This window comes from Colossoma macropomum, unplaced genomic scaffold, assembly GCF_904425465.1.
Source record: "Colossoma macropomum unplaced genomic scaffold, Colossoma_macropomum, whole genome shotgun sequence".
Taxonomy (NCBI): Eukaryota; Metazoa; Chordata; class Actinopteri; order Characiformes; family Serrasalmidae; genus Colossoma; species Colossoma macropomum.
In genome coordinates, this window is record NW_023494805.1 from 25,221,965 (window position 1) to 25,240,436 (window position 18,472).

Here is an 18,472-nt window from a genome sequence, read left to right on the forward strand (position 1 = left end):
AGAGGGATTGTAACAGTGCCATGCTTCAGTACTGCTTAAAGTCCTGCCCTGGTCAAGTGCACAGATGGTTGCTAAAAGGCCTGTGTTAAAAACAGATAAGCTGTTTACAGGATATTCAGACTTTCACCTTGTCCTCACTGCCAGCAAAGCCAAATTCATCAGTTGTGGTTGATTTATTTATTTTTTTTTCTTTGCGATTGTCAGCGCTACCATAAGGGGGTGGGGGTAGGGTTTGCAAGGTCATGCAAATAAAACGAAAATTTCCAGATTTCAGCTTGTTGAGTTGCGGCACAAAGTTTTTCGTCATTTGTCACTCCCATTGTCATGCTACACAGCAGATGCTAAACACTTTAGGTTAGATCGCCTGTGTTTCATTGGAACTCAAAATTAGCCTAAAACTCTGCATCCACTTTTAGTCTGGATGGCTAAACTTGCTGCGTTTTAGCAGCGTGCTCCCACAGCAGCCACACTTTTATGAAGCAAGTGATTTGCTTTTCAGTGATGTAAGTGAAGTATTATTTCACACTTCACACAGCTGAGCTCTCATGCAGTAGTGTTTTAGTTTTGTATAGTGATGTATTTACTTATTTCCTCTTTGTTTCATATTTCACAAAACAGTTTTGCCGGTACCACGCCGAATAGTATGGCTGGTGTGTTGAAATGATCATTGCTGTCCTAAGTTGACTATATACTGTCATATGCAATATGTGATATTGTAAGAGAAAATAAGTACATGTGCTCAACAGAGAACACACTTCTGCTGGTTATTTGATGAATTGAACATATTGGGAGAATATCAGTAAAAATTGAAACTGTGCACTAAAATATACAGAAAAATGCCATATTTAAGTTGTAGAGGATGCTATTTTCACCTAATATATTTATATATATATATATATATATAATTTGACTGGGGTTATTCAAACTTTTGCATATGACTGCATATAAACACACTTGTGGACAACAGAAAGCACTGTTTATAAAACCATGACAAATGCAATCAAATAAACCAATGCTGAATAAATAATTTTTTGTTATTAATAAGAATCTCGGTAGACCTTTCCGCTAAGCAGTATCGCACATTACCAGTAGGCTACAGTTGGCAAGCAACATAAGTCAAAGATCAATAACTTGGCATTAATACTGAATTCGATTGATGTGTGAGATCATATGTATATGGAGCATTTTACAAAACCTTCAAATTTGGCTCATAAATCAGATTTTCAAACTGGAAATATCCATTTTATAATACTCCTTGAAATGAATCCATCCTTCCTGGGAGGAAGTAAATAGCACTGTTTCTCTAAAACAATAAAACACACAGGGCCAGAAGTCCTGTCACTAGTAAAAGGTGACATTCTGTGCTTTTTCTTCATATCTGCATTTTCATCTTTAATTCAGACTGCTTGAGCATACAGCGGTGTCCTTGGCTTGGTGTATGCCTTGATAACACCTTGTCATTTAAAAACTGCATCATCAATATTCAGGTGAAAGTTAAATAAAGGTGGTTGGATACTAGTGCGCTGTCTTTTGCCCTGGCTACCAGACACAAATGATAGATACTGCCCATGTTTTACTAAGAGTGGAAGGTGATTACTGGTGTGATGTGCCTTGTGAATACCGTGATAAACACAAAAATGATTATTATGTATATTAGTATTATGAGTGACTCCTCCATGCCGATTAGCCTCCTACATATGTCCTTCCCCTGCCAGAATACTGCTTCTGTCAGCTACTTTAAGGTGCACAAACCACATGCTTCCGTAACTTACATTGCTGGTTACAGCTCTCCGTGTCAGCACCGAACACCAAAATGCTCTGAAATTTAATATTTGTCTTCATTTCTCTCTGTCTCTTTCTTTCTCGCTTCACTTCAGGTTGCTTTATTGGCATGACAAATAATGTAGCATTTGTTTTCCCAAAGCTTGAGTTACAAAGTTTGGGAAAATGAAAGAATAATAAGATAACAAATTGAACAATTTAGAGCCATTGTAAAACTGTAAAAAGGGAAAGTGTTCAGATTGTACATTAAACATATCAATATTGCAGCTGGAGGGAAAAATGATAGAAAAACAGTAAGATGCTGGAAAATGGACTAATAGATTTAATAGTAGTAGCACAATGGTTAGGTGTATTTATGTGTATGTGCAAATGTGTATGCATACTCTTAATCTTGCATGCAATACATGCAGTTTCATTCTTGAAGTGCTAGGCAAGAATATATGGTACTGCATTTGTTTTATTCCCCTAGTAGATATGGTCATTTCTTAACATTTGAGATGTTGCTAAATTTGGGATTTTTTCAGTTTTTTTTTAATTATTAATTTTTTTTTATGAGTATTAATCCAAATTGCACCTCGTAAGGTTTGCCTTATAAATGTACAATTTTGTCTCAGTTTGGTTAAATAAATATATCCAGAATTTTCTCTAAAATTTGTGAGCTTTCATGTGCGTTTATACATCACCTCACCAAAACCATGGCCTATTCTAATTGTACCAGCTTGTTTTTTCTTTCTTTTTTTTCCATTTTCTTTCTTTCTTTCAACTCTTCAGATAATGTGCATTACCATTGCATTTTCTTTGTTTAAAGTTAATGTTGGGTCATGTTCTGTGTATATATATATATATATATATATATATATATATACACGTGTGTGTGTGTGTACGCGTGCCGCATGCTTCATTTGCCCTTGGTCTGCATGTCATTGCACAGTAGTTGCATCACAAATCGCCATCCGTTTTTTAAGCACCTGTATCTGTAACGGCTATAAATTCACCCATTTTTTCCCCTCACATAGAACACAGTGGGGAAATCTTAACCAGCTATTGCTTCCACCAAAGATTCAGGGCTTTATCCCAGCTAACACTGTTGCTTGTTTTACTTTGTGTTCTTATGCAGCGTTTGACGTATCCATGGAGTCCTTTACTAATCTGCTACAGTCTCAATTCCACAGTGGACGACTGAGCGATGTTTAGTACTCAGTTGCAAATGATCACTTATTTAGGTATTTCCGCAGTGTATTAGCCACTATTAGTGCAACCAGTGTATGAATGTAGGAATGTAGCATTAGAAGAATGTGGAGCAAGTAACATATCAAATTATAGAAACACATACATGCACAGCTCAAAAAATACTCCTTAACTTGTGTTACAAAATAGCCTTAAAAATGCTTCAAGTGTGATGACTATACTTAATCCCAGAGCTGTGTGTTAGATGTGTGAAGCAGTAATGGCTACTGTTACAACAAACCTGCATCATCATAATGACCTTTTATAAAGGAATTAAAACATTTTTTTTATTTTGTAGGCTTTTTTTTTAAAAAACTTCTTCAGAAAAGTCTTACAATGTACAACAAATGTGATTGCTGATGTAAATAGCTATTAGTATCTCATTATTTTTATTGTGCACAATAGTGAGTGGTGCTTTTGTAATCTTGATTTCCAACAGCTTTATCGAGCATGGCATTTTGTGTCCATGTTGTGCAGCCCTAATAAGCGCAATTCAGTGAGCTACTGTGTGGTAATTTGTCATTTTGGTTTAGAGCAAGACATTAGTGTTCAGTTTGAGCTGATACTGCCCTATGAAAATCTGATTTGAGACCAAGGGTATGTTTCTTAAATACACGCACTTATCTGCTTTAGTCACAATAGGACTGTCATTACTTGGATGAACCTGGCAAATTGGAGCCACACTGCTAAATGTAGCAGCTTTTCCAAAGGTCACTCCCATTAGCAAACAGCCAAAACAGTATCATGTGAATGTACATAGGTGACTGCTCTATGCTTGTATTCACATAGGATTTGTACAGATATTTTCACCTTAATTGCAAGTCTAAGGCAAATGGCATTTTAGCAGGTGTATGCTAGCCAAGTCATTAGCTCTCCTGGTGGTGTTTTAGCGTAATGTCATAGCACGTAATGTCATGTCTCAACTGTATGTCTTACTTATACCCATGAATATGCAATGCATTTTTAAACTTTACATGTTTTTGGCCCATTCTCCCTTTTCCCCTCACTCTCTCTCACTCACACACTGACTTCCTCATGCATGCTTACTCTTTCCCATGGGCTAGAGCTTAAAGTGCTTCATCGACTTGGTTAAAACTCTTTGTCAGAGAATTACCATAACTGTCAGTTCAATTAGCTGATTTCACTCGTGTTCCAACTGTATTGGAAGCTATTTCCTAAGATAGTATTTCCACAAATGAATTGCTTTTGCACCAAGAGTATTTGGTCTGTTTGGCCTACAAGCTATTTGATCTAATTTTAAATGACTTTATGGACTAATCAAGCCTGAAATTGCTTAATTGGATGAATTATCAGAGGATAAATTTTGGGTAGGACAGATTTAAAACCCATGTTAATTCAGCCTCTGCCTTATTCTTTTCTGATTAATTCTCAGTGTCTCTGTAGAAATAGATGGTAGCTCACAAAGGGAATTATCTGGTGCTGATAAACTGTGTAGTTAGCCTTTTCATAAAAAAAGGAGTCAAAACATAAGAATAAAGCTGATAACTGATGTAGTCTTCAGTTGTACTACCCCAAAAACTATAAAATGTCAAGCACTACTCATATCTGTATACATTTTGTGTCTCATATGCCCTGCATATTTATTGTATGATATTTATTGTTGTGCTTTGGGCCTAGTTTTGCACTGTTGTCTACTTATTGTATTGTAATTTCATGTATTGTACTGCACTGCTGTTTTTTAGTTGTAGTAATTTCAGCAAAGGTGGGACATCAAGTGAAGTTTCATTCTGTATTGCTCTTTGAATGACAGGAGCCAATCAGATGTAACTTGCATTAATAATTACTCCAAGAATGCTTTTTATGCGGCACTTGTTTTCTTTTGCTTTGCCTCACGGGTTTGGCCGTGGTTAGAGGTTGAACTCCTGGGGTCGGTTGCTCAGACATAGTCATAACTGCTAAGTCAGTTGTGTTTAAGACCATTTTCAGAGACGGCCTTACAAGCCTCTTTAGTCTGCTTCTCTTTTAAATGCGTTCTATTTTGATAGCTCTGCTTCTAAGTGTCTTAAACACTGATTTTGCTTATGTCCCACTCCTGCTTAGTTCACCCTGTGTGTAGTCTGTGTCTTGGTCTCTTGTACATGGTGTTTTTGCAGTTGTTTTGTGCACTTGTATATGGATAGAGGCACAGTGTGCTTGACTCTGCTTAACTTTTGACTTTGATTTAAATAACCACCTGTCTTCCCCCAACTCTCTGTGTTTTTCAGTGTGGATCTGGTTCACGCTCAGCTACGCGTGTGTGAAGGCCGGAGTCTTCCTGAGCTCGGGCTCAAACAGGACAAGATCAAGATTAACGGCTGCGCCATCCAGTGCCGAGTCACCACTGAGGACCCTGCTCGTGGCTTCCAGCCAGACACCGGCCGTATAGAGGTATGCCTGTCTGAAAGTCAAACAGTTGCAGTAGTGATACCATCCACCTCAAAACTAGATCTGCATGATATGTAAAGAATGCACACTTTATCAGTTTTAGAGTGTACTTTTCACTTTCCAGTCCATACACAACTAAGCTGCAAAACAACCTGTTGTCAGTTCTTTATTTTTGTGATGTCACAAAATGAATGCATTTACATCTGTCCATCCATTTAGACTATAATAGTTTAGTTTCAGCCTGAACTGAAGTTTTTTGAATGCAGCACAACAAAGGTCAACCAGTCAGAACAGAGGTCATTTACATTTATCAGTTCCAAGCAAGCAAAGATGATGGGATATAGTCATGTAAAAATGAATTTTAGTTTTTCCTCAGGAAAAAAACACAAGGAAAAAATATAGGATTCTAGCTCCTTTAGTTTGATGTGGTTTAAGATAGACTTTTATTATTTTCACTAAAAAAATGTTGGACTACCAAGTACAATGACCAAATTACAATTAGAAGTAGGCCATGGCTATAGCAACTGATCTGTACCTCTCGGCTCATACATATATCCATAGCTGAGCTCCAAATTTTATGTCCCACACTGCAGTGAAGGTCCTTTTGCGGTGTTGCCAAACATCCAACTGTCTTACAGTATCTCCTGCCTTGCCATATATTCTCTTTTTCATGCAGCCTTCTGTCTTCCCTTCTCTTTCTATGTCTCTCCCCCTCAAACTAATATAGATGCACACCCACCTCAAGGCTAAATAACTTTATTTGGACAAACCATTAAGCAGTTGAGATTTCTAGACTGTTTTTTTGAGGAGTGCTCTTGCCAAGTTAAGCAAAGCCGGGAGAGGTAAAGAGGGGAAAACTAGCTGTCTGCATAGCCGTGACTGATGAACCTTACAGCAGCAGTTGAGCGTGTTGCTGCATGTTAGCAAGACAACCATACTGCATCATTTCCACTCCTGTCAACCGCTTCTATTTGAAAACGCACTTTCCCTCTGACAGCCCACCTACGATTCTGCTATTGACTGATGGCAAGCTGTTTTCTTTGAAACTGCTTGTGACTCCTAGCTAGTGTGGTACTTTCCATCTTCACAGTAAATTGCATGTATCAGAATATTATTTCTCAAAAATAATTAGCCTTAGTTTCTTTTTGATTTAATTATACCACTGTTATATAACATTGTTGACATTATTCAGAATTTTGTGTGATGAGTTTAATCACTCAAATCCTACTCTGATGTCTGCCCTGAACCAGATAGAAATAAGATTGACTGGTGAAGTTAGAGTTGGATGTGCACTTTGGGTCAATAAGTAGACTTTTCCATGCACACTTGTGTTTCGTGATGAAGAATAAATTATTTATAAAACACATGGAAACACCATTAGTGTTGCGAAGATTTAGTTCTCCTCCCACATTATCTTTTTCCTTCTGAGACTTATTTGTAGGTGTTCAAGAACCATTAGACTAAAAAGCACCATCCAGACCCCGCCAGACTGTCTAGTATCATAGAACCGTCTAATCCTATAGCAACGTAAATCCCAGAACACCATCTATTCCCAGAGCACAATTTAATCCCATAACATCAAAACCCAGAACACCATCTAATCCCAGAGCAATATAATCCCATAGCAACATCAAAACCCAGAGCACCTTCTAGTCCCAGACTACAGTCTAATCCTATAGCAAGATCAAAACCCAAAACACCATCTAGTCCCAGAGTGCAATCTAATCCCATAACAAGATCCAAATCCAGAGCACAGTCTAATCCCATAACAACATCAAAACCCAGAACATCATCTAGTCCCAGAGCACAATTCAATCCCATAACATCAAAACCTAAAGCACACAACACACCATAGTTCAGAGCGCAGTCTAATCCCATAACATCAAAACCCAGAACACCATCTAGTCACAGAACACCATCTAAGGCCAGAGCACAGTCTAATCCCGTAGTAACATCAAAGCCCAGAACTCCATCTAGTCCCAGAGCACAGTCTAAACCATAAAGTCCAAGAGCAAAGCATAGTTAAATCCCATAGCAACAATTTAAGGAAACAAATCATCTAAAGAGCACAATGTAATTGCATAGCACCATCTAAATTCAACAGATCATCCTGCACATCCAACACACCATCTAATCCCACAGCACAAGTCTGATCACACCGCACAGTCTAAACTTCATTGCATCATCTAAACCCAGCACATAGTGTCCCCAGCACAGTTGAATCCCTTAAGGCACTGGTTGAATTGAACGTAGTCTGATTGAGTGATTCCACTGCTGCAGCTGTTCGTTGGATATAATATAATACAGAGCCAGTTTGGATCAATTGTATTGACCTATTTGACCCTTACTGCCCCAGAAGCCCATCACGCAGTTTATAACTTCGCTCTTTTTTCACCAACCTTGGTGGTGAAGATTGTTTTGTTTTTTAACTTGATTATTTTCTCTTGGTTTTATACGTCATGAAGGAGGGAAGAAAGAAAAGAGTTTTCACTTTTGCTCCCAATTTAATCACTAAACCCTCTTCTTCCTGTTACACTACAGTGAACCCTTTTGCAGAACCCATTCATGGACATGCCTGCACAAAAATCGCATCTTTTACACACACTGTCGTGTCCTTTTGACCTGTGGCATCGATTCTTTCTCGTTTCTTCTGTTTCTGCCTCTCCTCACTCCCCCATGTATTCTTCCCTCATTATTGCTTATCTGTGTGTTTCTTTCCCTGCTGTCCCCCTGTGGCATCAATAATGGTTTATTCTACATGAGTATCTGATCACTGGGTCTCATGGGGTGCTCGAATTTCTTCTCTAAGCAGGGGGCGGGGGAGGCACTAAAGCTGGCTCAGTTTCATCCACGAATCTGAGACATTTAAAATCATTTGCTGTATCTAGGAAGATAATCTTGAGTCTGTTAGCATGTGCATATTCGTGATGGTTTTCTCATTAGGATAATCATATGATAATAGCAAGCAGAAGTTAATGAGTCCCACCTTGACCAGTGCTAATTAATCTAATCTAATTTAACACTAATGCGGATTTGATCGTGCATGGTTTCATTCATAGCTACTGGATTTCTTTTATTTCTGCTCAAACAATTACTCCTCATGCTGTCCTCCAATCAAAAATGACTAATTTGTCCCTCCTTTCCCCGCTGACCTCAAGCTTTCCTTTTACCCTCACTTTCTCTTTCTCTCCCCCCTCATTCGCTTCTCTTTGCGCAGATGAGAAAGCAGGGCTGGTAAAGAGCGCAGGTTGTAAATAGAGACATACGCCGGCCATGAAATGTGTATATCTGGAAGAAAAAAAAACATGTCTGAAAAATGCATGGCCGAACAGAATAAATCCTGGGGTGAATGAATAAGTTATGGCTTTGAGTGATCTCAGGAGTTCAAGGAGCACAGCACGCTTTTACAGGGGAAGAGTGGCATCGAGGGATGAGAGGGAGACAGTGAGTGAAAGTGAAAGGGGGAGGGAGTGAGAGTAGGGGGCTAGAAAGAGTGAAAGAGAGAGCAGGGGCTTGAAAGTAGAAAGAGAAAGTAAATGAGAGTAAGAGTAGGTGCTTGAGAAAGATAAGAAACAGAGTATGGTGCTTAAAACACTTTTCTTTTTCTTAATTGCAGACATTTGATAATTAACTTTTTTTCTCTCTTGTTAAATGCTACATGCATATATCAGATTATTTTATATGTTTGATAATTGACATTTTCTCTTTGGTGTTATATATGTATCTTTTATTTAACTTTTAGGGAGAAAATTGTTGCAGTGCTTTGAAAATACAAATGTAATTTTGTCATAGCAATAAAGCAAACTTGAACTTGAGTGAGAGTTAGTGGGGCTAGAAAGAGACACAGACAGTAAAGAGTCTAGGGACAGAAAGAGTGTGAGACTAGAAAGAGACAGAGAAAATGAGGGAGAGACAGTAGGGGGTTAGAAACAAAGAGTCTAAGAACTGAGAGAGTAAGTAAGAGAGAGTAGGGGCTAAAATGAAAGTGCGCCAAAGAATATGGGGACAGAAAGAAAGGAAGAGAAAGAGAAAAGGGGCTACGGCGAGAGCGAGAGAGAATGGGTTGGCTAGAAAGAGTGTGAGCGAGGGGGAGTAGAAAGGAGGGGAAGAGAGAGGAGGCCTCATTTTCTGTCTGTGCTGTTGAGCTAAAAAGCTCTTAAATGTCTGCCTGGCACTGAGGTCATTAGTGCTCAGTGTTGTTGGAGCGAGGGAAGTGAAAGATGTGGGGAGTGGGGGGGGTCTCAGGGTACAGTATGCAGAGAGGCTGCTTTCTGTGTTATGGATAAGGAGAGATGGATGGATGAGTGCTGGATGGATGAATGGCATGGAGGAGAGAGGCAGATGCAGACAGTGATGTATTAGGGACATGTTGATGGATAGATCAATAGATAGAAACGCTGTGAACTGCTGCCTCTATGCGTCAAACACAAACACACTCTGTATATGATCAGGTTACCTCTGCTAGTCCGGCCTTCCTCATCGCTTCTCTTACTCTTTTGTTGTGTTTTGGTCATTATTTCAGTTGTTTTCTTGCCACACCCTCAAATCAGTCTCTCTCTCTCTCTCTCTCTCTCCCTCTCTCTCTCTCTCTCTCCCTCTCTCTCCCTCTCTCTCCCTCTCTTTCTCTCTCTCTCTCTCTCCCTCTCTCTCTCTCTCTCTCCCTCTCTTTCTCTCTCTCTCTCTCTCCCTCTCTCTCTCTCTCTCTCTCTCTCTCTCTCTCTCTCTCTCTCTCCTTCACTAGTGCTCTCTCTAACATTGCCTCTTTTTATCTCTCTCTTTGTTTCTTTTGTATTTTGTCTCTTTTTCTGTCTCTGTCTCAGTTCAAGGCAGCTATTATAAAAACAACAGTAATAATAAACAAAAGAAGTGCATTTCCTGAAGAAAAGCCAGAGTGATTGTTCAGCTAACGCAGCTCACAGGCAGTTGCTGGGGTAGTTTAGGTGACTGATTAACTGGTTGCTATGCTATCCCAGCTGGTTACTAAGGTGGTGTTAAGTGGATTGCTTTATATCCCAGGTGGTTGCTAATGATATCCTTGGAGGTTGCTAGGGTGTTGCTTGGGTGGTTGCTGTGGCATCTTAAATGGTTGCTAGTGTGCTGCTCAGTGGTTGCTATGGTATCCCAGGTGGTTGCTAGGGGAATTGGTAGGTAGTTGCTGGTGGTTGATAATACATCCCACATATTTAAAAGGGTGTTTCTAGTAGACCTGTATCACTGTGATTTAAGCTGGGTGGATACACGTTTGCCCACAGTTCATCCCTATGAAAAGAATTTTATTTAACAAAAACATTCAATCAGACAATTGTATGCAGCACACCATTCCTTATTAGACTGAACATTCCGGAGTGGGAATAGTGTCCGAGTGCCTCGAAAAGTGCGGGATCACTAATAATATAAATCGGATAACAGTAGTGTTTTGCAATGCGCAGTCACTAAAAATAAAAATACTAATGGTAGGCAGACTAACAAGATCTATTAAATTGTTATATACACTGAAGGCTTTAAGTGGGGTGTGGAGGATGCTACTCATGGTCCCTCAGGGGTGATGTGCTGCAATATATTTTTGGCTGTTTTCCCTTTGAATTTTTCACAGTGGAGGAAAAAGTGCAGCTCTGCCTCGACCTCACCCTTCTTACAGTGACCACACACTTTTTCCTCGATGGACAATCAGAATAATTTTGCCAGTTTCTATAGACAGACTATGATCACTGTGCCTGTACTTGGTCATTCTCTCTCTCTCTCGCTCTCTCTCTCTCTCTCTCTCTCTCTCTCTCTCTCTCTCTCTCTCTCTTTCCTCTCTGTGTGCCTACCTCTCCCTCTTGTTTTACCCTTTCTCTTCTCTCTTACTCCTGTTTTCCTGATCTCTTCTCCAGTGGCAGTATGAGCTATAGAAATGTATAAAATGTATGTAAAGAAATGTACTTCTGTATGTGTAATTCTCTTTTTGCAACACATGCAAATCAGCACATACACACACGTACACATGCACGCTCAGAGTCCCCATTTTAAAGAGATGTGCAAGCGTAACACTCAGAATGAATACTCCCAGCTGTTCTGCACACAGCACGCTTTATCTCCCTCTCACACACACACATACACACACGTGTGTATGTGCACACTAGTTTACCTAATTTATGCGAGCTCTGAGTATTTGTTATGCATGCACATCACTCATTAAAGTTCATCAAAACAGAATCATAAAACGCTGACTGTTTACCAGCACAAAGGCAAAGCCATGGTGAGCTGTCACATGTCTAAATAGCGTGCACTTCTCATGCAGACGTTAGCAGGACACAAACTTTGACACCCATTCATCCAGCAACCATACATCAAAGCCTTGTTCCTATTTAAACTGATGAAGAGGAGGGAGAGAGATAACAGAGGGCCATAAAAGAACAGGCTTTATGACTTCAAGAACAGTGGCATAGGTTTATGTGCTACAAGTGTAGAGCTGTACAAATTGTCCTCAGAAGAGGTTTATTTATACAGTATATACAGTACTGCTCAAAATATTCATGGAAATTTATTAGTAGTTTTATATTATTGAGTAGTGATCTATAAAGCACAAAGTCTGAATAAACGTGTCAAATGAAATGATATATTAAAACAAATGAGACTGCAGATGAGAAATGACAAATGAGAAATAAAAGGGCTTTAAACAAATGTATAAGGCAGCAATTTGTTGATATTTGCTTCAGTTTTCCAGGGTTTTTGAAAATGAGATGATATTATTAAATAATCAGTAATATACTCTAATCAACTACAGTTTTTATAGTGATCTCTAATCACTATATCCACCTAGGGATTTAAACACCACTTAGTTTATTTATTTATTTTTTTATTTAGATCAGTGCATTGTTGAAGACAGTGCACATCAATGACCATTTCTGTAAATGTGCCAGTTTGGCTAATATTCAGCTGTAGCCCCTGAGCAGGTACCATGGACAAAAGCGCTCATAAAATGACATCTTCTAGTACTGTGATTTGGGATATGCTTTCATAATCAGCCAAAATACAAACTGACGATTTTTGCTTCCTAAAAAGCAGTACTTCATTAGTGGCTGTGAAACGCATCTTTCATAGCAGGACTCAACTGGTGTATATTTCAAGCCCTTTAGTCAAGTGCAATTCTTCACTACCGTCTCAGAAGTAAATGAAACTTAAATGAAAGGCATGAAACCTCTTGTCACTGGGGTGGTACCCTCAAGGGTACATCTCAGTACCTTTAGTCAGTGAACATAATTGTACCATAATCCATTAAAGTTATATTTTTTAAGCTGTATTGACTCCACACACCCCATCTCATCTCCAGGCTTTTTGTTTTATTGTTCTCTTTTAAAACATTAGGTTATGAAAAGGTACAAATACATACTTTTTACAAGGGAAAACTTATTTAAGGTACACAGTTGGACCTTAAAACCACTATTGTACCTTTGAGTGAACATTTACATTGTTTTACCTTGATAAACAAGTAATGTACCTGCAGAGAACCTTAATTTCTAACAGTGTATTTGAAAAACAGCAGAAACAGTTGTGAAAAACAAGATAAATATAAATTTTAATGTAATGTCTTTATAATAACACGATTTTAATTTGTTGTGTTTCCTAGGTCAGTAATCTGTGATGTTGTTCATGCTTGAGATAGCAAAGATGAGGAGCCATTTTATGCTAGTCTTACCTCAGCTGTAGCCTTCACTTTGAGACAAATCTAATGTTAAAGGGCTAATAAAAATTGGCCAGATATGGCTGTAAGGAAATTGGAATCGGCAGTAAAATCTGATGATCGGTGCACCTCTAATTGTGATGATGAGTACCATCACTGTCATCAAACTCATCTTGTTCTCCTTCATAGTCGGACTCTTTTCTATACAATACGTTTGAAGCAGAAACACAGAAAATTTTTGACACCAATTAAGTCTGTGACACAGTGCATCAGCTTCAGGCCTGTGACAGACTACAGTTTGATGGATCACCCGTGGGGAATAAGCCTATAAAGTGTATTTTATTACTTTGTGCTGTGTTCTTGCTGCACACAACTTCATGCAGAAAAGACGAGAGAAGAAAAGCGCATTTATTACTGGTGGTATCATTATCTCTGGAACACACACACACACATAATGAAGAGTAACTCTTGGCTGAGGTTTGGGGTCAGTACTAAATCATTTATCACAGTGAGTGTTCAGTGGCATCACTTAGACCACACACAGATGAGTTATGCAGCACATACTCGCTAATACAAGCACGGCGAGTTCCTCAGATACAGCACTGTCAGTTAGGCGCATTTAGATACATACATAAATTGTACATGTTCACTGTATTAAAATGAATTGCTTGGAACAAAAAGACCAGTGGTCACCTGCATAAAACATGAATTTTGGTCTTAATGAGCTGCAAAAGAAAACAGTTGATCTCTTAAGCATTTAGCTTGAGATAAATACTTATTTTTTTCCAAATTTCTACAAAATTTAGTGATCAAAGGTCATTCACAGTGGTTTAATGTGAAATGCTCCGTTCTAGAGAAACTTGAGTCAGAATTGTTCATAACAATAGTGATGGTAACAAGACATCTGACAAATTTAATGACTCTAAAAGCTACCTCACAAAGATAATGCTTATAAATGCTTATCATAAATATGAATATTAAATATTTTCTTGTTGAAAGCACATGTAGATATGGTAGTCATTTTGGATAGTAAATAAAATGGCTGTGTTGTTAACATTGTGACCCCTGGTTCCTATCACCACCACTGTAAAGACATACAGTAAGATTCTCTCCAGGGAACCATTTCACATCAAAACCACCCTCAATGACTTTGTTTACTTCTCAGCATCTGCATCAAGCATGAGAGAGAGAAGTAAAGGATGTCCCTTGATGTTTCTGATTAATGTGATGTGCTCACCCCGTCCCAAGTGTGAATCTACATGGAGCAGGCATCTACCACATGAAAGAGGCCACTTAGAGCCCAACACACACACTTTCTCTCTCTCTCACACTCTTATACACACATACACACACAGTCGCAAATGCACATTCCTCCCAGAACAAACTGATGCTGTTTTAATGAATTCAAAGGGGATCAGATAACAGAGTAATTATAGGTAAGAGCACATGGAGTTGCACTGTTTTGTAAGCATGAAATATGCATTGTGTTCTTATGTAAGCGTGAACGCACAGTGCAGTGTGTTTCTGTACAGAAGACAGCTGGTCATCCCCTCAGAGGTGTACATGACCACATGGCACACACCTGACACTAACATTTATCACCCTCATGAGAGAGTGTGAAGTTTAAATCCTCACACATACTCAGACACATTCTAACTCTCTTCCTCTCTATCTCTGTGTTTGTGTGTGTGTTGAGTGTATATGCATAGTACTGTGCAAAAATCAGAGGCCGCCCATTTATTTAATTTCCAGTCAGAACAGCCACACATAAATCATATTCATTTTTCAGGAGATATTTCTGCGAAGGGTATAATATAATCGAGTTGCAAAAGAAAGGTTAAAGTCAGAAGAACAAAAGTGAAAAACGGAAGTTTCCAAAACTGGAGTACAAAAATGTATTAAAAGCTACAGAAGAAAATTAGATTCGTAACAACCATGCAGAACCTGGTAGACCACCAAACCTGACACCATCAGATAATCAGCACTTAAAGCTTTCATCTTTGAGAGAGAGGAGAAAAACAAGCTCCACTCTAACTTCAGATCAGCTGTTTCTGTCCATCCTTCAATTGTAAGAAGACAACTCAACACTATGAGTCTGAAAGGATGTGAAGCTGTCAAACAAAGAAGCTGCTGGTGTTCTCAGAACAATGGACTGAACACCCAAGAGTCCAGACCTCAACATCATTGAATGTGTCTGCGCTTGCTTGAACTGTGTAAAGCAGAAAATGCAGCCAACTTCTAAGGCTGAACTTTGGAGGTGTGAAAAGAAAAACTCCTCTTTGAAAAACTGAAAGTAAGTGTCTTGAAAATAATGGAAGCTGCAATAAAGGGTGGACACACTAAATACTGAAAAAAATGTTATGTTTAGTTGTTGAGGCCTCTGGATGCTGAAAAAGTACTTAAAGACTGGTTTGACTGGAAATGTTATTTAAAATCCTTTTAACTGAGTAATAAGTGTTTATTTGCTTAAGTAGTTAAGTAGTAATTTTATGTATGAATGTGTTCTTTTAACCATTTCCAAACCTCCCCTCATGCTCATGATCATCTAATGCCTAGTCAAATCACTACATCATATACGTTAAAGCTTCATTAAATTTAATCATGTGTGCCGTTGGAGTTTCAAGATCCACATAAAGAGGAACACAGAAGAGGAATTTGGAACCAAATCTGAGTTATTTTAATTAGATCACTGTATCTTAACTACTTTATTAAAAACAAGAAATTCTTGTTGCAGTATTTATTTTAATATTATGTGATGTTTTTACAATTTTGCCTGAATGTACTTCACAGTATTATTTTCCAAACTGTTGAAAGCAACTGAAACTCTTGTACACCGAAGTAGGTTTAACAGCTGAAAGGCTTGAGTGCTGATGAGTACTGGCATCACAACAAGAACAAGAGGATGAAATGTGTGGGAATTGGTGTAATTCATAAGAGAGTACTAACACAAATATATTTACATATTTGATATTGTCCTCAAAATAAAACTTATTATTGGTTATTGCAAGTCAACATAGGAAAGAAATAATAAAACTCCCCCTGTGGAATGCTGTGTCCCCCCAGATGTGTGTTTTGCCTGAATATTTGATGAGTAGTAGTGTTCTCTCCAGTCATTATGCTGGTATAGTGTTAGAGACTATAGCCCATCTGTTGTTGGAGAACCTTTCTAGGCTGGATATGTGGTTTGTTAGTCCAGTCTTTCAGTAAGAGGAGGGCATCATCCCTCAGCAACCCCCAATTATTGTAAACATCTCAGATGGAGATTCATCACTTGCTGTTGTGTGTTTTTCCCATTGACAAGTGAGCAGTGTGGAGATACTCCCATTTATCCTGTTGAAGCGGTGGAGCATATACACTGCTTGGCCCCTTTACTAGAAACACCTACTTCACAGTTCCTCCTTGCTGGTGCACAGTTAGAGTTTGTAGCCCATCTGTTGCCCACCAATAGCACAGTTACTGCTTAATTAGTGTTAGTCATCCTCTAGCTCCTACACAGTGGTCAGTTTCTGACCACAAGAGTTGTTTTTGGGGACCATTTTTAACCATTCTTTTTGTGCAAAAACTCCAGAACTGCAGCTGTGCTAGTCTGGGTCACTGCTGTGCTGAGAATGATTGTGTGTACCACCCAAAAAATATCTGGACAACAGCGGTCCTGTGAGCAGACCAATGATGAATGCAGTAGAATGTGGTTGATAAATTGTGCTTGACAACAGATGGATATATTTTGTGCCCACAAGATTGTACGCTGTCTGTGTAGTGGCCCAATAAGGGAAGTGTTTTCAGTAAAGTGGCAAGTGAACGGAAATAGAATAGGAAATGGTCAGAAACACACCAAAACAGGACAGAATGATGTTCCGATTCCAATTCCTAACAGCTAGGGCAGGGGTGTCAAACTCGGCCACTAAAGGGGCCATATTAAAAAATCTCAACAAATCTGTGGGCCAGAGAAAGAGAGTTTTTATTTCAATTTTAATTAATGTTGTGCTGTAACCCAAACTGGCCATTGTTTATTCAACATACGCAAAAATCACCAGTAAAATACAGACACTTGTAGGAGACCTTGAAATACATAAATACTTGAAATATTACAAATTTAAATGTCCCCAGGTGCTCAGTCAGTGCAAAAAACAAAGTATAGTGTTTTGCATTGAATACACCCAACATCCACTCTACAGCCCACTCAGCTAATAGAAAGTCATATTGCAGCAGAGTCCCACCTATCCACTTACTATGTTAGAAGCAAGTGGTGATGGTAAGGTACAGTAAAAGCAATCAGGAAAATCCTCTATACAGTGATAAAAGTGTCTGTTAACTTTCTAATATCCTCCAACCTTAATGATGATTTATGTCTAGTCTACTATATATAATTTTGTTTGGCACTTCATGTACTTATTGTTGAAAATTCAGTCAGTGAGCTCATTTTAAAATGTCTGTGATAAATGACTGCAACTGAACTAGCTAACCTACTAATGTCAGCCATTCACTGTGAACTATGCAAATTTTCATATATGTGAAAATGAAACGTATTGGACACTGGAAGTGTTCGACATTCCAGCCAAGGCTATGACATCATACATAGACAAAATAATAGAGGTGGGTGATATGGCAAAAATGTAATCACTTATGTTACATTTACTTTAAGACGTTTTCACAATACACATTGTCACATTTTTTTTCTCTGTGTTCTTTATACTTTTTCTGACATCTGATAAGTTGGAACAGACAAATTAGTGCCACAATAATAACAAAAAATTCTACCAAAACTATGAATTCAGTATGCAGCAGTTCACATGCTAAGCTGCACTAAATCCAGTTAAACTAATTTGTAAGCAATCATACACTTGAAGTATTTTTACTTACGATATCCATGGTATGCTTAGAAAAGCATATTATGACATTGTGAGGTGATTTATCACAATAACAATAAATATTGTTTGTGTTGACCAGCCCTAAAAGGTTGTGTAGTATTTTTGTTGTTTGGACACACATTTGACACATTTTGCTTGGCTCCTATCTAGAAAAGCTTGTTTTGGATCCCTGCATGTTAGGTAGTTAGTGTGCTAACTAGTAGTAGTTTTAATGAAAGTGGCATTAACTTTTAGGAGATGTTTATAGTTCTGTTTATTTAACTTCATAAACTATCTATACCTCTTATGGACCAATTCAATTATGTTTTCCTGAGAATATTCCAAAAGCCAGTTTTTGTTCTTTTTCCACCATTTCCTGCTCTTAATAAAGAATGTATCAACTCTGTTTAAGATATGGGCTAAGGGCTGAGGTTTAAGTTACTGTTTTGTGTTTTGTATGTGTGAATGTATGTCTCTAGTGTTATATTAAATCAAAGCTTTATCGATTATAAATGTGCATATTTTCGTTACATTATATATAACAATATATACTGAGTAGAAACCTAGA

General features: G+C 38.3%; 1 protein-coding gene across 1 annotated transcript in view; it reads left to right on the plus strand.

The window, feature by feature from the left end:
• Positions 1-18,472, plus strand: part of pcxb (pyruvate carboxylase b) — a 258,861-nt gene that overhangs the window by 73,342 nt on the left and 167,047 nt on the right. Inside the window, exon 9 of the mRNA XM_036597231.1 lies at positions 5,235-5,397. Coding sequence (XP_036453124.1) covers positions 5,235-5,397 — 163 coding nt within the window. The remainder of the gene's footprint in view (positions 1-5,234; positions 5,398-18,472) is intronic.